The sequence below is a fragment of the Sceloporus occidentalis genome, unplaced genomic scaffold (genome assembly GCF_023333645.1).
Source record: "Sceloporus occidentalis isolate IW3139 unplaced genomic scaffold, rSceOcc1.0.p SCAF_8, whole genome shotgun sequence".
In the NCBI taxonomy this organism is placed as follows: domain Eukaryota; kingdom Metazoa; phylum Chordata; class Lepidosauria; order Squamata; family Phrynosomatidae; genus Sceloporus; species Sceloporus occidentalis.
In genome coordinates this window covers 26,407,540-26,428,741 of record NW_028316988.1, presented here as the reverse complement: position 1 = coordinate 26,428,741, position 21,202 = coordinate 26,407,540, and the positions used below count along the sequence as shown (strand labels likewise).

At 44.4% G+C, this 21,202-nt stretch overlaps 3 protein-coding genes across 5 annotated transcripts in view; all 3 read left to right on the top strand.

The window, feature by feature from the left end:
* The first annotated feature begins 67 nt into the window (after positions 1–67).
* EBI3 (Epstein-Barr virus induced 3) lies at positions 68–5,046 on the top strand. 3 transcript variants are annotated; one of them, XM_089535690.1, is made up of 7 exons: positions 68–270; positions 1,129–1,213; positions 1,593–1,847; positions 2,038–2,152; positions 2,570–2,742; positions 3,313–3,476; positions 4,160–5,046. In XM_089535690.1, exons 1-7 carry the CDS (start codon positions 220–222, stop codon positions 4,244–4,246), a joined length of 930 nt encoding a protein of 309 aa, XP_089391816.1. In that variant the 5' UTR covers positions 68–219; the 3' UTR covers positions 4,247–5,046. The 3 variants fall into 3 exon arrangements, with proteins under 3 accessions (XP_089391816.1, XP_089391815.1, XP_089391817.1); XM_089535689.1 differs by having other exon boundaries at positions 4,155–5,046; XM_089535691.1 differs by lacking the exon at positions 1,593–1,847 and having other exon boundaries at positions 4,155–5,046.
* A 1,609-nt stretch (positions 5,047–6,655) lies between these two features.
* YJU2 (YJU2 splicing factor homolog) lies at positions 6,656–14,191 on the top strand. Its single transcript, XM_089535688.1, has 8 exons — positions 6,656–6,738; positions 7,328–7,428; positions 8,434–8,578; positions 9,405–9,539; positions 10,524–10,705; positions 11,639–11,759; positions 12,641–12,803; positions 13,254–14,191. The coding sequence occupies exons 1-8, from the start codon at positions 6,715–6,717 to the stop codon at positions 13,379–13,381; spliced, it is 999 nt and encodes a 332-aa protein (XP_089391814.1). The 5' UTR covers positions 6,656–6,714; the 3' UTR covers positions 13,382–14,191.
* A 4,744-nt stretch (positions 14,192–18,935) lies between these two features.
* Positions 18,936–21,202, top strand: part of SHD (Src homology 2 domain containing transforming protein D) — a 41,383-nt gene continuing 39,116 nt past the window's right edge. The window contains exon 1 of the mRNA XM_089535682.1: positions 18,936–18,958. The gene's annotated coding sequence lies outside the window, so the exon portion shown is untranslated. The remainder of the gene's footprint in view (positions 18,959–21,202) is intronic.

Below are 21,202 nucleotides of genomic sequence, written 5' to 3'. Positions count from 1 at the left end.
ATTCCGGATGTCCCCACTGGGATGTTGTGTATGTGTCTCTGTGTGTGTGTTGTGACAGAAAAGGAAATCCAAGTCAAAAGGCAGTTGCAGCTGATCTCTGGGAATTGGCCCTCCTTATGGGAAGCAAAGAGACTTTTGAGCCAAGTTTGGAGGATGGGGAAAAGCAGCACCAAAGTGAGAGAAGACCAGAAAAAGATCTAGATTTCTGGAGTGAAAGAGATGGATGCTTCTTATCTTTTTCTTCATGGAAGAGTGAATTATTTCCTTCTGGTGAGTTTTAATCTTTTTGTGTGCCTTCAAGTTCTCTGTCTCCTTATGGCAATCCATAATTTGATAGGTTTTTTCCTTAGGCAAGGAAGATTCATGGGTCTCCCATCCAAGTCCTAGCCGGGGATGACCCTCCTTGATTTCCAAGATCAGAAAGGATTTGGTACCTTTAGTGTGTTTAGGATATATATCAAGGTATGGTATACTCTGCATATTATATATGTGTATATAAGTCCCTTCAAGTCACTGGTCAACTTGTTGTTGTTGTTTATGTATAGAGTAAAGTTTGCACAGTGCTTTACATAGCAAGGGTCAAATCAAATAAGAAAAGGAAAGAATAAAAACCTGCTAAGCAGCATACAATCTAAAACAACAATAACATTACATTATTAAAATATCTCTAAAATAACCCTAACTAATATAAAAAAACTTACGGTGATCCCACTATCTTTTCAGAAGGTTTTCTTAGGCTAGGAAGAGTCAGAGGTGGTTTTGCCAATTCCTTCCTCTTTCGTGGGGTTTTCTTGGCAAGCCTTCTACACCCCCAAAGCCTTCATATTTTAAAGGTACTAGATCCCCTCTGATCTTGGAAGCTAAGCAGGGCTTAGGATTTGCATGGTAGACCACCAACAAATCTCATAGGAAGAAACCTCTCTGCGTCTCCTTGCCCAAGAAAACCTTATGAAATTTATGGGGTCCCCAGAAGTCAACAGGAGACTTGAAGACACACACATGCGCATATTAGATTAAAATTAGTTTTAAAAATCATTTTGGAACGGTAAGCTTGGGAACGTTTCATAGTGAGACATGTCCCACACGCCAACATTTAAAACTCCTCTTTCTCTCTCCTTCACGTTGAAGATGCAATGGATACTGATGTTTGCCTTCATCGTATCATCCTGCTCCAGTTTGTCCGAAGATACAGTTTTGCTCCAGCGAGAAGGAGGTACCAAACTGGGAAAGGGAGGTAGATGGAGAAGGTTGTCATGTTGGCTGCTTAACCATTTGCTTCTGGGTTGCAAAGCCATGGGGAAACTCTTGAGGTCTAGCACCTTGCTTCCTTGCTTCTCTAGTCATTCCCTTGAGCCAAAATTTCAGCCTAACTTTTGCCCTCGACTTATCCACGGGTCATATCAAAATCCATAATTTTGGCCCTAAAACCTGCCCTCGACTTATATATGAAGTTGACTTATAGTCGAGTATGTCATTTTCTAAAGTATTCTTTGTGTCTTTCTCTGACACTGAATCGAGAAGAAGGCAACAGGCCTTATAATAGATATTTTTCAAAGAGATTATATTTTTGGGGGGTGTATGTGTGTGTGTAGGAAACACAGATGGTTCGGCACACCAGCAGTATGCTAACTATGGCGTCCCAGAAGTGATCTTGCCCTGCTCCATCCCAGAAAATGCATCCACAGTGCAATGGCGCGTAAATGGCACATTGGTGCCCATTTTGAAGGCAGCAAGCAAGGATGGCAACCTGGTCTTGAGGTACCCCAGTTTTGCACAAGAAGGGGAATACACATGCCATGATCCGGCCACCGGACGGAGGCTGAAACGGATTCATCTCAAGCTGGGCTGTGAGTAAAAACAAACAATGAAAACACGGTGCATTCCTCCTATGTGTTTGTGACCTTTTGCATTTTGTCTTGACTGTTGTTGCTGTTGGGTGCCTCCAAGTCATTTCAGACTTATGGTGGCCCTAAGGGTAAACCTCACATGGGATTTTCCTGGCAAGATTTATCTATCTTTCCGCCTTTCTTCCGCCAGACCCTCCTGAGAAACCTGTTGTCCGATGCTGGTCCGCAAGTTACCCGGCCGCCAATTGCACCTGGAGTTTGGAAATGGAGACACACATGCCCACTTCTTTCTTCGCCACATACAAGTATTTTATTGTGTTTTATTTTTATCCTCTTAGAACTGCGATGCAGAGTAGCTCACAACAAACCTGCGGAAGACATGATAACTATTTTTAAATACTTGAAGGGATGTCCTGTTGAGGATGGAGCAAACTTGTTTTCTGCTGCTCCAGAAACTAGAGTTGGGAGAAAGGAGGGATATAAGAAAATAATAATAATAATAGTAATAATAGCAGCAGCAAATGGATTCAAGCTGCAGGGAAAGAGATCCCACCTAAACATTAGGAAGAAATTCCCGACAGTAAGGGAATGGTTTGGTTGTGTCTTCCTGCATGGCAGCGATGGGTTGGACTGGATGGCCCTTAGATGGCCCTTCCAACTCGATGATTCTTAGCAGCTGGACAGGGCATGCTGTGCTCAATCTGCCCCTCTTTATGCACTAGGTATGGTTGGGAAGGAGAGGTATATGAGTGCATCCAACCCATCCCAGGGGCCAACAGCTGCTTCATCCCCAACATCCAGATGTTCGCTATCGATCCCTATGTGCTTAACGTGACAGCCGTGAACCCTCTGGGGACAGCCACGAGTCTCTTTTTCATCTTCCTGGACCAGATCCGTGAGTTGCTACCAAATTACTATGCCTAGTGTACAATCCCAACTACCTGACGTTGCTCTAATTGCTCTAACTGCGCTTGCTTCACTTTATGGGATTCTGATATTAGTACTCTGCAGAAGTGCATGTTATAATATATAATATACGGGATATATTATGTTATGTTATGTTATATGGGTTTCCATGGCCGAGCTGGGATTTGAACGCTGGTCTCCAGAGTCCTAGCCCAACATTCAAACCACACATTCTGTACCCCAGACAAAGAATTTTCTTTCACTCCCCAAATTTCTAGCATCATGGCAGACACTTAAAACTTCACTAGAATCACATTTGAAGCGTCACAAGAAAAGAGATCAGGCAAAGCGCTCCAGCGAATCCAAGCACAGTAAATAGAAGAGTTTTAGGTGCGGACGATTTTTGGCATCTCACTCCATGTAATACTAAAATCTGGGAGACTGAAAGAAAAATTTCATCCAATTTTTATTGATGTGGCAGTGCCCTCATTGTGCCCCTCACCATCCTTACCCCCGTTGTGTATCATTCCCTTTTTTATTGTGTTGGTTTTTTTTGTAGTCAAGCCGGACCCTCCAGAGGATGTGAAGGTCTCTCCGATCCAAAGAGAAAAGAAAAAGCTCCTTTTGGAATGGAAACCTCCTGGTTCGTGGCTCCTACCTGAATATTTCCCCTTGAAGTACATGGTCCGTTACTGGAGGGAGGGATCTAACACCAACAAGTCGGTAAGAAATAGAGAGAAATGAACTCAATTTGCAGCAATGGAATTAAGCTGAGGACAAAGGAGAGGAAAGCGGGAGGAGGAGAGAGAAACTGGGACATTTTAAAAGCAGATGGAAAAGTGGGAAAGCAGAAGATTAATCAGGATTGTTCCTGCCAAATCAATATAGTTGAAAAAAGCTACTTTTGCACTTTGAACTCAATTTGCAGCCATAGAAGTAAGCTGAGGACAAAGGAGGGGAAAGAGATAGAAAGAGAGAGAAACTGGGACTTGTATTATTTGTATTAATTTACACTTTAATAGTATTGCTTTAACCTTGTTATAGTAATATTTTATTATTTTTATAATCATGTTTGTGGTTTTAGGCTTTTGTTTCTATTTTGGGTTGTTGTTTTCTCTCCCGTGTAAAGCGCTATGTAAAGCCTATGGTGCTATACAAATAAACATAAACATAATAATAATAATAATAATGGGGACATTTTACAGGCAGCTGAGAAGGTGGGAAGGCAGAGGATTAATTTGGAAAGTGGAAAGGTATGAAAGCATTCAAGATGCAGTTTTTCATTGTTTGGGGTAGTTTGTAAGATGTGACATCCACTTTGGATCCTCAAGCTGCAAGGCCACAGGGCTTTTCATTAAATGACATAAGTTTTAAAGAAGATCAATAACTGTTTTCTCTCAGACCAGGCCGACCGAGCAAACCTCCTTCGTCTTGACTGGCATCCGTTCTGGAGTAAAGTACCAGGTCCAAGTCGCCGCGAAGGACTTTCTTGACAATGGTGAATACAGTGCCTGGAGTACTCCAGCCTCTGGAACAGCTTGGGTCCCAGAATGATGGGCTATATGGTCCTTGTGAGGTGGACAAACCCAAATATCAATGTTTGGTAATATGCAAGAGTCATATATATATGGAATAAAAGATGAGGGTGAACTAAAGTACATGTAGTTTAGGATAGAGGCTTCTGGGAGAGTGGAATGCAGAAGGGGGGCAGATGTAGAGATGTTCAAGGTGAAGTGTTCATCCAGGCGCCTAAAGGGAACAAAGATCCTTAGTAAAGGACTGATAAAGAATGTAATTTCACTGGCAGAAGGGCCTCTGAGTGCCAACGTAGCTGATAAGGGACAATGGGGTGTAGCCAAATATATTTTAAAGTATATTTAAATGTATTCATGTATCTGGGCTATGACTGCTGGAAATTTATATGTTTGGAGTGTGAAATGCCCAATGAGGTGATGAAGATGAGTTTTCTTTGTCTGTTTCCCTATAAAGGTAATCATTTTCTTTGGCTTGATGCCTCAGTTCTGTCGGAATGGGAATTCCGCTGGGGACAGCTAGCTTTGAATAAATTTGAATTCCCAACGAAATCTGGGTCCTACGCCTTACTCTATTCTGTCAGAACCTTTAAAACCTATCAATCATCCACAACACTTGTAGCAAGGGGATTTTTGTATAATCCGCTGCATCGTCCATTCCCATTTTGGCCAAAGCTGTTTGGTCTTCTGTGACTCTTTCTCTGTGTAACTTACATCGTTGGTTTGTTTGGCAAATCTATTAAAAAAATTCCATGGGGAAATTCAACGTTCTCTTATTCCTCCTTTTTCAGTTTTGTTTTACAATCAAGTTTCTATTCTTTATGGTGGCACTGATTTGTGCTTCAAACCCTCCAACATTTCACTGCCGAAAACCAGGACTAAACTACATCAGTGTGTGGTCAAGATGATTGAAGTAATTAATAAGGAAGAAATTATAAACTTCAGCACCATGAAGTCCTTTTAAATTTGGGTTCATTTCTTGTCTGACAGGCAGCCACTAGTTTCTGTCGCAGCCAATTATAAAATTATATTATGATGCTGTTGAAAACTCAGGGTCTCAGCATGGTTCACAGTACAGAACCTTTTTGGGGGTGGAGAGGTATTGGAATAGCTTCTCTCTCATTATGGAGAAAGGCACTCTTGCCATGTTCAGAGACACAGCATCCTTGGAATTGTTGCTTCCAATGTTTGTACGCTTTCCTTTCCGCTACCACTTGGGGGAACTCTGTACATGCCCAGGAACATGTCATTTTTGTTTTGTTTAATTTGAGAGTTTTCTTTGCCATTTCATGGGGGAACAACTCTTGCCATGCTCAGAGGCAAACTTCTTTTTTTGCCATAGGCTGTCGTATGCTTCTGGGTTCTGTTTTGGTCAAAAGACAATCTTCTCCTAGAATTCTGCACATGCTCAGAGGCAAAAGTGTTTTGTTTTTCCAAACAGACAGTTATAATTGCTTCAAGCTCTGGTACTGGAAGAAGAATTTAGTGCAGTATCTTTTAATTCCTCTCACAAATATGCACACAAAACAAAACCATATCCTTTTTTTTCTTCCCCAAATTCCTGTCCCGGAACTAAAAGTGCGAGGGCTTTTGTTGCACCATCGGACCGCTTTTAGAGAGGACACGCCGGCTGACGCGCCCAGTCGGACGACTTTAAGAGAGGGACGTCTTTGCGGCGGGGCTTACTCTTGACAGACAGTTATATCAGCCAATAGAATTGCAGATTGGAAGGACGCGCCTCTTCACGCACGTATAGGAGACTAAGCGAGAGACAGCCTTGTTGCGGCGGGGCTTACTCTTGACAAACAGTTATAAGAACCAGTAGAATTTCAGATCAGAATGACGTGTGTCCTTACTCTAAGCGAGAGGCGGGGCTTACTCTTGACAGACGGTCACAGAAGCCAATAGAATGTAAACATGGGGAGGACACTCCTCCTTATTCACGCAGTAGGGTAAAATATGCTAGAGAGGGGCTTGCCTAACATTTGACAGACGGCCATGAAAACCAATAGAATGAGACGATGAGGAGGACGCACAGTAGGTGACATGTTAAGGCGGGGCTTATTTTTGACAAACGATTACGAAAGCCAATAGAATGCAAACATAGGGAAGACACGCCTCCTTATGCATGCAGTAGAGCGATATGCTAGGGCGGGGCGTACCTTTGACAGACAATGATGGAAGCCAATAGAATGAGACGATGGCGAGGACGTGCCTCCATAGAAGACTACAAGCGTCCGACATGATTAAGGCGGGCTTTATTCTTGACAGACATCCATAGTAACCAATAAAACGAGAGGAGAGAGGATAGACTGCCATAGTGACCAATAGAAATCCTTGAAAAGAGCCGCGGCAGCCAATAGGAAAAGAGGAGGCGGGGCGAAGCTGTAAACCGAGGAGAGAAGGCTGAAAACCGTCGAAGAGTCAAAATGTCGGAGCGGAAAGTGTTGAATGTTAGTGAAGGGGGCAAGAAATGAGGGGAAGGGGCGATTTTGGGGGCTGTCTGTCTGTCCTGGGGGCGGTTTCTGAGGAATGGCCTACCTCGCAGGGTTGTTGTGCGGACAAAATGGCGGCAGGGAGGAAACTATAAATCCCTGGGTCCAAGGAGAGGCCAGGAAGGCTGTTATAGGCCCAGATTTAATAAGGATGAGGAAATCGGCGACTATTTCCATCTCCTTTGGCCCCATCCTACAGAATGCTGGGATTTGTAGTTTGGGGGGGGGAGGCACCAGCCCTTTGCTTTGGGCAGAGGAAGCTGAAACTACAAATCCCAGGGAGCAAAAGTAGTGTCAAGGTGGGTTATTTGTACAGTTTTGGCTTCCCTGGCTCCATCCTGGGATTCGTAGTTCTTTGGACAGAGGAGGCTGAAGGCTCTGGTAAAACTACAGATCCCAAGGTTTCCAAAGGATGGAGCGACGGCACTTAAAGTGGGGGGGGGGGTGGGGGGTCAAAGGGCACCGTTTCACGTACGTTGTCAGAACACCTGTGAAGAAAAACAAACTGTCACTTGAACTGACGCCGCCTTCTTTCCTTCCCTTCCAGAAATATTACCCGCCGGACTTCGATCCGTCCAAAATCCCAAAGCTTAAGCTCCCAAAGGACAGGCAATATGTGGTCCGGTTGATGGCTCCCTTCAACATGCGGTGAGAGGAGAAACAAACAAACAAACAAACAAACAAACAAGCCCTGGAGTGTCGGTTGGAGTTGTGTCCTACTTGATTTACAGCGAATTACAGCGCTGCTTCCTCCACATTCGCCGGGGTTCGGAGTGAAGGTCCACTATTTTAGGCTGCATCAATAGAAGTATAGTGTCTAGATCAAGGGAAGTCATAGTGCCACTCTATTCTGCCTTGGTTAAGCCCCACTTGGAATACTGTGTCCAGTTCTGGGCAACACAATTCAAAAAGGACATTGAGAAACTGGAGCCATGTGTCCAAAGGAGGGAGACTAAAATGGCGAAGGGTCTGGAAACCATGAAGCCCTATGAGGAAAGACTCAGGGAGCTGGGGATGTTTAGCCTGGAGAAGAGAAGGTTGAGAGGGGATATGATAGCCCTGTTTAAGTATTTGAAGGGATGTCATATTGGGGATGGAGCAAGCTTGTTTTCTGCTGCTCCAGAGAATAGGACCCAATGGAGCAATGGATGCGAGCTACAGCAAAAGAGATTCCACCTCAACATGACAAAGACCTCTGGTGCCACAATAAAGTGGATTCCCTAGCACTGAGAATTGTAGTTTATTGTGGCACCAGAGCTCTCTGACAGAGAAGGTTAAATGTCTCACAAAACTACAGTTCCCAGGATTCCCTTGCATCCAGCAAGGCAGTTAAAGCAGCCTCAAACTGGATTATTTCTGCAGTGTGTCTTGGACCAGAGTTTTCTTGGCAAGATTTCCTCAGAAGAATTTTGCCATTGCCTTCTGATTCTTAATGTCTTAAAAACAGCATTTTAATTGTCTGTGCGGTTTAATGCTTTTTAAAAAATTCCATATTCAGTTTTAATTTATCTTGTCAGCTGCTTAGAGTCCGTTTGGGAGAAAAGTGTGATATAAATCAAACAAATAAAGGGTATGGGCTCCTCATTTCATTTTCCCTATAGTCCTCTCCCCTCCTTTTAAACCCTTTCAAAAACCTTCCTTTAAACCCTATAGGTGCAAGACGTGTGGCGAATACATCTACAAAGGCAAGAAGTTCAACGCACGGAAGGAGACGGTTCAGAATGAGTCGTACCTGGGGCTTCCTATCTTTCGTTTTTACATTAAATGTACCCGCTGCCTTGCGGAGATCACTTTCAAGGTAAAGGGTTCTACAGTTGGCCCTCTGCATTTGTAGCTTTGACTTTTGCTGCTTTGATTATTTGTGTTTTTGATTAATACATTCTCTCTAGGAATCTCTAGGTCCTCCAGCGCTACTTTGTCAGAGGTTGACCATAGAGTTGTGCTGGGGAACTTAGAGGTTCCTAATGAAAACACTTCTACAGGCATTTGTAGGTCCTCCAGCATGATTCTATGATCAGCTTCGGGCAGATATTGACCATAGAGTTGCGCTGGAGGATCTGGAGATTCCCAGAGAGTGTTCTCTAAGGTAAAACGAATAGTGTCTTTTTATTTGTGGTTTTTCCATATTTAAGGGGGTCCTTCACCCTTAACCTCAGCGAATGTGGAGGGACCACTGTATTCCTTGCTCTGACAACTTGAATATACACAACAACTTTTGATCGGTCCTTTGCTTGGAGTCCCAAACTAAGGGCAGGATTTTTGGTTGTTTTAGAAGTTCTTCCTTCCACTCAGTGGCTCCTAGACGAGAGAGCATCTTAATCATAGAATCAATGAGCTGGAAGAGACCGCAAGGGCCATCCAGTCCAACCCCCTGCCATGCAGGAAATCCAAATCAAAGCATCCCCAACAGATGGCCATCCAGCCTCTGTTTAAAGACCTCCAAGGAAGGAGACTCCACTACTCTCCGGGGGAGTTTGTTCCACTGTCGAACAGCCCTTACTGTCAGGAAGTTCTTCCTAATGTTGAGGTGGAATCTCTTTTCCTGTAGTTTGCATCCATTGTTCCATCTTGTTCAATGTGGCCCTGATATAATAGTTCTCTTGGGTTTCTCGTGCCCTGTTCAGACAGATCCTGAGAACACGGACTATGCCATGGAGCATGGCGCCACGCGGAACTTCCAAGCCGAGAAGCTGCTGGAGGAGGAAGAGAAACGTTTGCAGAAAGAGAGAGAGGATGAAGAACTGAACAATCCCATGAAGGTATTTTTTTTTCAGTGTGTGTGTCAGATTACCTGAAAATTGTGCTGTTGTTGGTCCCCCCCCCCACTTAATTGGAGCTTTGGGGGAGTGGAGGGGAGCTTAAGGTGCCACAGGAGTGGAGTACGAGGTCCACATGTAGTCCAAGGCTTGCTCTGGTCCCACCACTCTGGTAACCATAACATCCTTGATTTAGCTTAAATCACCCCAGTTAAGGAGAGCCCAGCACTTTCCAAGGCATCTCTTAGTATTAGTTTCTTGCAATGATTGGCCCAAATATTGTTTGTAGAATCAAAGAATCTTAGAGATGGATGGGACCACAAAGACCGTCAAGTCCAGCCCCCTGCCATGCAGGAAGACACAGCTAAAGCATTCCTGAAATATACCCATCCAACCTCTACTCAAGGATTTCCAAAGAAGGAGAGTCTACTACCTTCCGTGATAGTTATTCCACTTGTTATAAGATGTTTAGGTGGAATTTCTTTTCTTGTAACTTGAATCTATTGGTTTGTGTTTTAGTCCCTGGAGCAGCAGAAAACAATCTCACTGCAGTTTCTGCAAGCCATCTGTTCAGCTATTTACTGTTGTATCACCTTTTAGTCTTCTCCAGGCTAAACATCCCCAGCTCCCTAAATCGTTCCTCATAAGGTTTGATTTCCAGACCTTTGACTATTCTGGCCACCCTTCTCTGGACACATTCCAAATTGTCGACATCCTTCTTGAATTTTGGTATTCCAGGTGACCAAAACAGAATAGGTGGCACTACTACTTCCCTTGATCTAGACACTATATTCCTATTGATGCAACCCAGAATTGCAGCTTCTGCCCATTGTTCATCATCATGTAACATGAGTTGGAATGAAGGCCTGGAAATCGGGAAGAGCTGACTTTAGTCTCCTAACTCTTTTTTCTCTGCCTTCCCTGTTTCCCAAATCCTCAGATTCTCAATGACCACCTCTGTTTTTCCCCTTCTCTTTATTTTGCAAGGTTTTGGAGAACAGAACCAAAGATTCCAAGCTAGAGATGGAAGTTCTGGAGAACTTGCAGGAGTTGAAAGAGCTGAACCAGCGCCAGGCCCACGTGGACTTTGAATCCATGCTGCAGCAGTACAAGGAGTATGAGGAGCAACAAAAACAACGGGAGATAGAGGAAGACGAACAGGAGATGAAGTGAGGGCCCTATGGGTTTGTCCTTGAGCCAGCATCTGGGAGGTGTAGTCCAAAAGAGTAACTTTTCTGAGCCCTGCCTCCAGGATGCCCTGTCCTTGTGCTCTGGGATATTGCAGTGTGGTGGTCCTCCTTTTCAAAATTCCATGTGTATTTATTTATAACGCCATCTTTCCTCATTTCCAAGCTTTTTTCCTCCCATCAACCCTGCAAGGTAGGTCAAATCTGGAGAGAATGACTGGCTCAAGGTCAACAAGATCATTTCATGACATGGGCTGCATCTACACTGTAGAAATAATGCAATTTGACACCGCTTAAAACTCTCATGGCTCCATCCTATGGCATCTTGGGCTTTGTAGTTTGTTGTGGCACCAGACCTCTCTGACAGAGAAGACTGAATATCTCACTAAACTACAAACCCCAGAATTCCCTAGCATGGAGCCAAAGCAGATTCAAACTGCACTAATTCTACAGTTTAGGACCCAGATGCAGCTTTAGGAGCGATCAGAAACCATTGGGCCATGCTATTTCTCAGTCTCTCTTGAGGGCAGAGAAGAATGGAGACCAATGACGCAGACCTGCAGGCTTTTTTTTGGTGAATCTGGCATGTCACTTCTATTTCTCCTGCATGATGATTTTTTAAAACCATCTTTACCTGATGGAAGAGGCCAGTGAGCTTTGAAAACTGGCATAAGGTGGCGTGGGTGGGTTTCGTGCCTCTCGGGTGGCCTTATAAATGTATCTGCAGTGTGGGTTTTGGTATTAGGGCTTTATTGGTGCAAGGAGTGGAAAATATTAATTTCAGTGAGAAAGTTTTTTAACATGTGAGTTGTGTTATGAACATACTTCGCTGGGCAGTCGTCACCATCTCCCCTGCCTGCCCCCTCCCATGCACAGTTCACCCTTCAAGCTTCAGGTTTCCTCTTTTCTTTCTAGACAGATGCTAGAGCAAGCTCAGAGCAGAAGGCTGCTGGAAGACTCCGATTCGGACGAGGATCGTGTTCCGGCTCCTGCAAAATCACTACCGAGAGCAAAGCCAACAGACATCCTACAGGAGGTAGGCACTAACACCCAGGGTGCAAGGAAAGTTTTGTGTTTTTGTTGATTGGTCCACCACAGAAAAGGGTCCTCAGTTGTTATTTAGTAAGATTGGGTATTCAGTAAGATTGGTTAAATTTTGAAGAGGGAAGGAAAATAGCTTTGCATGTGCTAATCCCCAAAATGCTTGTGTCTGTTTTGTTTGCAGGAAAGATGTTCTTAAAGAACAAGCCTGACACTGTGTTTCATGCACAAAATTATTAAAGATATTATGCATAAAATTACCATCAAGCTATGTGTATAAGGCGCATACAAAACAAATGAATGTCATGTTTAGACTTGGATCCCATCTCCAAGATATCTCATTACATATATGCAAATATTCCAAAATCTGAAAGAATCCAAAATCCCAAACACTTCTGGACCGAGGTGTTTTGGATAAGAGGGACTCAGCCTGTACAGGGTTTTGTAGTGGACACTGATCTGGAGACAAATAAAACTAATTTCTAGTGTTGTCTACACTGGCTGTCAAAACCACATTATGGTTTCAGAAAGAAAGATCTTTCCCAGCCTTACTTGGAGAGACCACAAACTGAACCTGGGGCCCTTTGAATGTACAGTATTGAGTGCCTCATATGAAGAAGTATATAGCTCTTGCTCTAGCTGGAGTTCCTGCATTTAGCTGGGGGTTGGATTCAAATGGCTTTTGGGATCCTTCCAACTATATGGGTCTGTGATTCTGTAAAGCAAGTTCTCTATATATAAACACATTAAAATAACACTTTAAAAACAATGAAAATAATCCAATTAAAACAGTAAAAAGGTTTTTAAAAATACAACATAGAAAATTTAAACCATAAAAAATAGACTAACCCCCCTCCTATGTGCTCCCTTTCCCAGGACTCTGAGCCTCAAACTAAGAAGCTGAAGGTGGAAAGCTGGGAGAGGAGTGTGGGCAAACTGTCCCACAAGGCCAAGCTGTCGGGAATGGTAACCGCAAAGAAGAAGCCTGCGGGCAGCATGGCAAATGGCACAGCAAGTCAAGAAGTGTCGTCGGGCCCAGGTGATGGAGGAAAGCAAAGTTGGGACAGAGATGGAGGCATAGAGAAGGCAAGAGATTGATGAATAGAGAAGGCAAAAGGTTGATGCATAGAGAGGGGAGAGACGGAGGCATAGAGAATGGAAGAAAGAAGAATAGATAAGGGAAGAGATGGAAGAATATAGAAAGCAAGAGGTTGATGCATAAAGAGAGGAGAGATGGAGGCATAGAGAAGGAAGGAAATGGGAGAAGGGGGCATAGAAAAGGAGAGAATTAGAGCATAAAGGCAGGGAAGAAGGTGGCATAGAGTAGGCTGGGGAAAAGACATGACTTCCAGAGATTGAGAGTGATGGAAGTTGTAGCCAGCAACACCCGTTGGATCCATAGTTTGGCATAAGTGTTCTACATCATTCTTTGCAGTTCTGCTTTTGACTCAGTGTGACACCTTTCCCCCTTGGCTTTCGTCATTCATAGGTAATGGAAGTCTGAATACAGGGAACACCTCCAGCGGTGCCACGATATCTTCTGGACTGACTACCGGGTCTTCCTCCCTCAGCCTCTTGGGAGCCTACTCAGACAGCGAGGACAGTAAAAGTGACTGATGGCCCCTGAGTTTAACCAGGTTGTTTTTCCCAGCCCGCAAACACTGTCTTGCAGGCCAGAAGTGACTTGTTGGGTTGCCTGACTGCTCCTTGCAATACTTGTAAACAAGGATGGCTGTTCCCTCTTGTGGAACCACCTCCACCAGCAAAAGAAGTTGGGTGCAGCCTTTTGTCAAATGTCTTACCCCGGCTTGGTCATTCCTCTCTTCCACCTCGCTGTTGGTTAAGGTGACATAATGGGGAGGCAGAAAAATCCAGCTTTTTCGTTAGGTTCCTGGAGCAGTTCTCCCATGAGGACAAGAAAACTGATCATCCTTTGCAAAAAATAACCCAAACCATCTCTCTTAAGGCATGATGACGCTGCAGGCCTGGAGTGTAGCATCTCTTTTATGGCTCTGGAGCAAATCCACAAAGGGAATGGACTGTTCTTCTTCACGGTCCTCTGTAACCCCATATAGATGAACCAGCACAACTTGCTAGTGGTTTTAGGACCCAGAATGCAATTGTGGCTGCTGGCCAGGGCCATAGCCCCTACCTTTGCAGGAAGGACACATCCTTTTCCATTTTTCACTGGCTCTTTTCATTTTCCCATCCTCACTACCAGAATGTTGACCCCTTTGGATACATGTGGACTGTTGCATTTTATTTCTTGAGTTCCAGGATCTCTTGAGTGGCTGGATCTGGGATCTTTCTTGTGTAATTTATCAGATATTTGAAAATTAGATGCATAGGAAAGTGTGCAATTGCAGTATTGTCTAGTGTCATCTGTCAACGGGTTTTGCATTCAACAAATACAACCATACAAACATATATTTAACTCCTTGTCTCACTTTTGGGAGAAAGGTCGGTGGGGGACTGCATCTCTCCCAATCCCCCCATTGCTGTCTGGGGAGAGGGGATACTGGGATATTTTGTAGGTCTTTATACAGAGGCTGGATGGGCATCTCTCCAGAGTGTTGGCTAACACATTGTAAACTGCTTAGAGCAGTGAACCTCCAACATGTAGCACACATTTTTTGCCAATGGGGAGTGTATGTGTGTGTGTGTGTGTAGGCATTGGCAAAGGTGTGTATAAAATTATGGTAGACATGCTGGGCTCTCTTTTTTGGAGGTTGTCAAAGAGATTGGATGCTCACTCACAAGGCTTTTTTATTTTTAGCAGTAGAAAGGGTTAGATTAGATGACCACTGAGGTGGCTTCTATGGCGGTGATTCTTTGTGCATACTTTTAGGTTGCTTGTCGATTTAGGGCGATCCCATGAATTTCAAAGGGTTTTCCTAAGCAAGGAAGACTCAGAGGTGGTTTGGCCAATTCCTTCCTCTGAAATATAGCTTGGTATTCATTGCTAAGAGGACTTTTGTCTCTGCCTGTTCTTCCCTCTGCAGCCGGGAGGGGGCATTTTGCAGCAATAAGACCCTTAAAATGATGTATTTATTTGTCTGCAGTGGACAAGAGAATGGCAGCTGGAGAGGCCGACCAAGCGATTCTCCTGTCCTGTGGTTCTTCAGTTGACTTTGTTCCCTTGCGAAGTACATCCTATAAAGGGGATTGGGACAGCGTCCATTTTGCAAAAGAGCCAAATTCTCGGGCCATCTGTTTCTGTGTCAGCCCATCTGGGGCTTGCAGTTGTCTTTCCATCTTTGCTGGGAGTGACACTTGGAGCAATTTCTTGTTGGAAAAGGAGGAATGAAAGGGCGCCTGCCTGGCTTTGAACTAGAACAGCCCGGGTTTGCTGGCACAGAAAGGAAGGAAAGGTTCCTATGTTCGTGAAGGGTTGAAAAAAGAAAGCGGGGGGATGGAATCAAATCCCTGCTTGGCTATGGGAACCCTCTTGGGTGACCTTTGACAAGTCACACTGTCTTGGCCTCAGAGGAAAGCAATGGGAAACTTCCTCAGAATTATTCTTGCCCTGAGAGCCTGCGTCGTGTCAAGGTTGGAGTGTCTGACTCTGGGAGATCTGGGTTCAAATCCTTACTTCCCCTTGGAAAGCTGCTAGGAGACCCTAGGTGGTTCACATTGTCCCAGCCTTCTTGTTGTGTGCCTTCAAGTCATTTGCAGGGACCCTAAGGCAAACCTATCATGGGGTTTTCTTGGCAAGTTCCTTCAGAGGGGGTTTGCCATTGCCATCCTCTGAGGCTATGTGACTTGTCCCAGGTCACCCAGTGGGCTTACGTGGCCAAGCCGGGATTTGAACCCTGGTCTCCAGGGTCATAGTCCAATGCTCGTACCATTACACCAGATGGCAAGCTGCTTCCGAAAAAAATCTGGCCAGGAAATCTGGGATGGCCCATGGAGTTTCTTCTTACTCTTTGGTTCTAGGTCTCCTTTGGCCCCATGGCTTTTGGGTTATGGTGGGTGGTCCGAGCAGGTTTTCCCTCATTATAAAAGCCTGGAATGTTTAATTGTTGGCTATTTAAGCTAAAGGCTATTGGGGTTTTTATAGATTGACAGAGTTGGAAGAGACCCCAAGGGTCATCCAGTCCAATCCCATTCTACTTTGCAGGGAAACACAATCAAAGCACTGCCAACAGACAGCCATCCAGCCTCTGTTTAAAAACCTCCAAAGGCTATGACTTCCCTCAGTCTAAACACTATATCCCTATTGATGCAGCCTGGGATCACATTGGCTTTCTTAGCTGCTGCCTCACACTGTTGGCCCATGTTCAACTTGTGGTCCACAAAGACTCCTAGATCCCTTTTGTATGTACTGTTGTTGAACCAGGTGTGCCCCATCCTATATCTGTGCATTTAATTTTTTCTCCCCAAGTATAGTACCTTCCATTTCTTCCTGCTGAAAGTTAATTTTGGCCCAGCTTTCGAATCTGTTCAGATCCTTTTGCATTCTGATCCTGTCCTCTGGGGTATTAGCAGCTCTCCCTAATTTGGTTCCTGCTTTGTAATGCATGCTAAAGTTAGCTAGACAGCACATTATTTTCCCTTTTTGGTGCCCCAAGGCTTTGTGGTTATCTCCAGGGCTTCCAATTTTCAATTAAGTCATATTTGTAGGTGGTTTTTTGCAGTCCCCAGGTGGATTCTGCAGCATAAAGTAACAATATCCCAATGCAATGCATTTAGAAAAGGAAAACAAAATGCCACCATCTAATAAAAACAGAGTGTTAATGAGAACCAGGGATAAATCATAAAAGAGTAAATAGAGTCTGTTGAATACAAGGCAGTCAATAATCGCGGCTAAAGCCACATTAGGTACGCAACAGCCCAATAACCTTCCTATTTGCAGAAGGCCAGATTAGACCTGAGTTTTAGGACTTGCTATCATTGGGCACTAAACCCACTGGGTGACCGTGAGCAAGTCACACTCTCTCAGCCTCAAATTCTGTGATAGGGTTGCTTTAGGTTTTCCATAAGTTGGAAACAACTTGAAGACCAAGTAACAACAATACATAGCTTGAAGGTGATTTTAGCCACAGTATTTTTAAAATTGCTGGTGTAATGGTTTGAGTGTCGGATTAGGACGCCAGGGTTTGAATCTTGGCTCGGCCATGGAAAGCCTTTGGGTAACTGTGCCTCGAAGGCACACAATGATAACATTTAAAAATATAATTTTGTGCATGAAACATCAGCAAGCAAAGGTGTCACCCGTGTGGACAAATCTGAAGGATTTTGGCATTCCAGATACAATGGCAAACCTCTGAAGAAATTCCGCCAAGAAGACGCCATGATAGTTTTGCCGCCTTAGGGTGTCCATAAATCGGAAATGACTTGAAGGCCCATGGCACCAATTTTAGAAAATCATTGTGTGCATGAAGCAAAGCTTGTGCCCAGATTTGAATCCAAGGTGGATCTGGGTGTCCTTGTTCCTCTTGCATTTTTCTCTCCTCGCCTCTGGGCTTGCTTGTGGGCCTCTCTGTTAATGCCTCCATCCCATCCCTGCCTCGGCCGATGAGTTATGGGCCGAGCCAGCAAACCGTAAAGCTGGGAAATGAATCTCCATTAGGCGAGACAGGCTCTGCTCCAGCCTTTTGTGCGGCTCTTGTGTGCCTGTGTGCAATTGGAAAAGCTGATCAGGCCACAAGGCTGCAGCCCGGCCTGGTTTTGTTGGAGGTCACCGGGTGACTCCGGAATCCATCATCCACCATTTCCTTGCCGCCTCCTCATCAGTCGGTTAATGAAGTGTGTGGGCTGCAGATTTCCCCCAGTTTCTCTTCTCTTCTTAAATGTTATTTCCCTGAAGGGAAAAAGATGGTGTCCAAAAAATGCTGCCCTAGTGATATCTTTGGATTAGGATTGTAAAATTATTTTCTGTCTATGTAACCTCTGAAGGTTACATAGATTGACCCAAATACATCTTTTGCGGTAGTGGCTTCGTTGAAGTAGAATGAGTACTGCAAAATGACCTGAATGGAAAGTCACTTCTGAAGGTCATATAGACTGACCCAGACACAGCAGTGTTGCAGCAGAGGACTCTGCAATAGGGTTGGGATTGCAAAGTGATCTGGATAGGAAGGGACCTCGGAAGGGCACATAGGCTGACCCACGTACCCACCATGCTTTGAATTGGAATAGGGACCATGAAACTATGATCTGACTTAGGGAGGGTTCTCTGAAAGTTACATAGATGGCAGTGGTAGCCTCTTTGAAAAAGAACGGGGATTGTAAAATGAACTGAATAGGAAATCAACCCTGAAGGTCACATAGACTGGCCTGCACATACCACTGTTGCAAAAGTGGCCTCTATGAAATACAATGGGGATTGCAAAATGATTCATATTGGATGGTACCTCTGAATGTCTTACAGACTGACCCCCGCATACCACTGTTGCAATGGCAGCCTCTTTGAAATACGACAGGGATTGCAAAATGCTCTGAGTAGGAGCTGCAATGGGATTGCCAAAAATATTCATGCTGTGCACGCACACACACCCCGAAACCTATTTAAAGGATGAATTGGTGCTTTTGGAGGGTTCAGCCGGAGGTATTCTAGCCCCAGTTTCCCCACTTTGAATAAGGAGTTGGACTACATAACCTCTGAGACCACCATCTCCAACTCCAGGATTCTCCATTGCATCTATTTTTATTGCAAATGAACCTCCGAGGAGTGATTCTTGGAAGTGCAATCCCAGCCCTGCTTAGTATGCACAGGAGGGAAGTCTCCCCCATCTTCATTAGGAAGGAGCATGAAAAGAAATCACATTTAACGGACGCCAGGCTCTTACGCTGATCACAAGAGGGAGAAGGAGAAAACTCCAGCAGAAAGACGGATGGCCCTTAGGCTGCTTTGCTGGCTGGCTGGAGCGTGCAGCTTTGCAAAAAACCATTGCTCTGTCGGTTGTGGCTAGTTGCTTCCATGTCGGCGGGGAAGGAAATCCACTCCACATTTTCCCCCAGCCTTTCAAATTCCCGATCCCTGTTCCCAAGTAGCTTCAGCACTTTGGAAAGCTCCTTGAAAGCAAGCCAAAACCTGGAAAAGGTTCATTTCCCCACTGACTTGGGATTCAATTGGCAAGCAGGCAGATACTTGGTCTATTTGACCTGCTAGCCTCCTCTTTAGCCATTATCACCTCTATTGAACTTTTTTTGTTCCGGATCCTCATCGATTGGGACCAAGATCTACAGTTGGTAAAGTATTACCCTTGCAAATCTCATATTTACCCATCTATTCCACCTTTGATTTCGTTAGCTCTTGTGTGTGTGAAAGCATGTTTATTGCTTTTTCCCTATATTCCCTTCTTGATGATCTCTGGGATTCTTTTTCCTTGTCACCCCAGTTCTCATGCGATCGGGTTCAGTCTCCCAGGTTAGAGCATCAATCAATAGGTTAACAAGGGAGGAAAACCCAGATCTTGGCTCACACCGTTAGCCAGGATTAAACACTAACAGGATCGGCTTGAGCTAGTGTTTCTTAATTATTGATGATAATTGATTATTAATTCTCAGTCCGACATTCTTCCAGATGTTACAGCATAGCCACTGATTCATAAAGACGCTCAGTTTTGACCATGATGCAGGATAGCGATTCCCTAACTTTGATCTTCTAGATGTTTTCGACTTCAGCTCCCAATATTCCTGACAGTTGACTAAGCTGAAGTCCAAAATTTATTATTATTATTATTATTATTATTATTATTATTATTATTATTTTCCACCTTCCTCCCAGTACAGGGACTTACGGCGGTCTCCAAAATATCTGGAGGACCAAAATTTGGAAGCCCCTGAATTTCGGCCTATGCTGTGCAAGAATGCGAACCTGTCAGATTTTCGCATCTGTACCACGAAGATAGGGAAACGTTTCGACTCAGAAGGTGATTTAATTCTGCATCGAGATAAGATGGAGGCATCCGTCGCTCGCAAAGCAAAGGCCTGGTTCCCAATGATCTTCTGCCATACAAAGCTAGTTATCTCCTTTTCATCAGGCTGCTCCTGCCTTCCTTGTATCACATTCCCAGTTCTGGGGACTGATTTGATCTTGGCTCCTCTCAGCAAGCAGTCATCTCTGCCTGGTTGACTCCTCGGTTGCTCCATCCATCATCCCTTGTCTTCCTTGATTTCTATCACCTTCTCCCACTGGGTCTTGTCAAACTTTATCTGGGTTTCTTTCGGCCCCTGAGATCTCTCTGTCGCATGCTAGGCTGCTGTGGGGTAATTGCTTCTGAATCCTGGGTTTGCATGGAGATTTTAAAATGTTCTCCTACGAGGAAAACATCCAGAAAGCTTGGATTGGTTTCCTTTCCTTTTTCTTGTTATAGCAGCTTTCCACATCCAGATGTTTAGGACTATAGTTCCCATCATCCTCTGAGCATTGGGTGGAACTGCTGGGACTTGTGATCTGTTGCCTTGGGAAGTTTCATAGGCTTCTTTAAGACCTGTGTTTCTTAACCTTTGGTCTTGCAGATGTTTAGGACTATAGCTCCTATCGTCCCCTGAACATTGGGCAGGACTGCTGGGAGTTGTGGTCTGTCACCTTGGAAAGTCCTTAGCTTGCTTTTAGATCTGCCTTTCTTAAACTTCAGTCTTGCAGATGTTTTAGGGTGCATCTGCACTACAGAACTGATGCAGTTTGACACCCCTTTAACTGTCATGGCTGAATGCTAGGGAATCCTTGGTTTGGTAGCTTGTCGGGGTACCAGAGCACCAAGGGTAAATACCTCACAAATCTACAAATCCCAGCATCCCATGGCATTGCTGAGTTCATTGCGTGCAAACTATTTTTTTTTCATTTTGAACTCAGTTTGCAGCAATGGAAGTAAGCTGAGGACAAAGGGGAGAAAATGGGAGGAGGAAAGAGAAACCGGGGCATTTTAAAAGCAGCTGGAAAAGTGGGAAGGCAGAGGATCAATGGGGATTGCCTCTGCTAAATCAAAATAGTTGGAAGGAGCCAATTTTGCACTTTTAACTCAGTTTGCAGTAATGTACGTAAGCTGAAGACAAAATGGGAAAGCGGGAGGCAGAGAGAGAAAGCAGGACATTTGAAAAGCAGCTGCAAAAGTGAGAAGGCAAAGGATTAACAGGGACTGTCCCTGTCAAATTGAGATAGACGGAGGGTATCATATCCCCCTGATGTTTGGGAACATCTATCAAAGGAATGGGGTGCTGGCATACTAACAAAACAATGCCATTTTTGATGGCTGTGTATTTCTGATCTGGCTTTTATTGGGCAAGGAGCAGTTTTCATTTTGCACAAGAGAGCTGCTTTCCTTGCTTCCATTGGGAGAGAGCCAGAGCTTCTGTCTCCAGCAGAAGATTTATGCGATAAGGAATGGGAGACAATGTGGGCTTATTAGGTTACTTGGTTCAACCTGCGGTCAAAATGGGAGTTTTCCTGCATGCCTGCTTTTGAGCCCAGTTTCTTCTGCCTCTGCTTCT

Bases quoted from the DNA above. Each gene is read 5' to 3' on its own strand.
- EBI3 (XM_089535689.1), top strand. From the start codon at position 220: ATGGATGCTTCTTATCTTTTTCTTCATGGAAGAGTGAATTATTTCCTT. The intron at 271-1,128 runs GTGAGTTTTAAT...TTCACGTTGAAG, and splicing joins GAGTGAATTATTTCCTTCTG to ATGCAATGGATACTGATGTT. The intron at 2,743-3,312 runs GTGAGTTGCTAC...TTTTTTTTGTAG, and splicing joins CATCTTCCTGGACCAGATCC to TCAAGCCGGACCCTCCAGAG.
- YJU2 (XM_089535688.1), top strand. From the start codon at position 6,715: ATGTCGGAGCGGAAAGTGTTGAAT. The intron at 8,579-9,404 runs GTAAAGGGTTCT...TGCCCTGTTCAG, and splicing joins TTGCGGAGATCACTTTCAAG to ACAGATCCTGAGAACACGGA. The intron at 11,760-12,640 runs GTAGGCACTAAC...TCCCTTTCCCAG, and splicing joins CAACAGACATCCTACAGGAG to GACTCTGAGCCTCAAACTAA.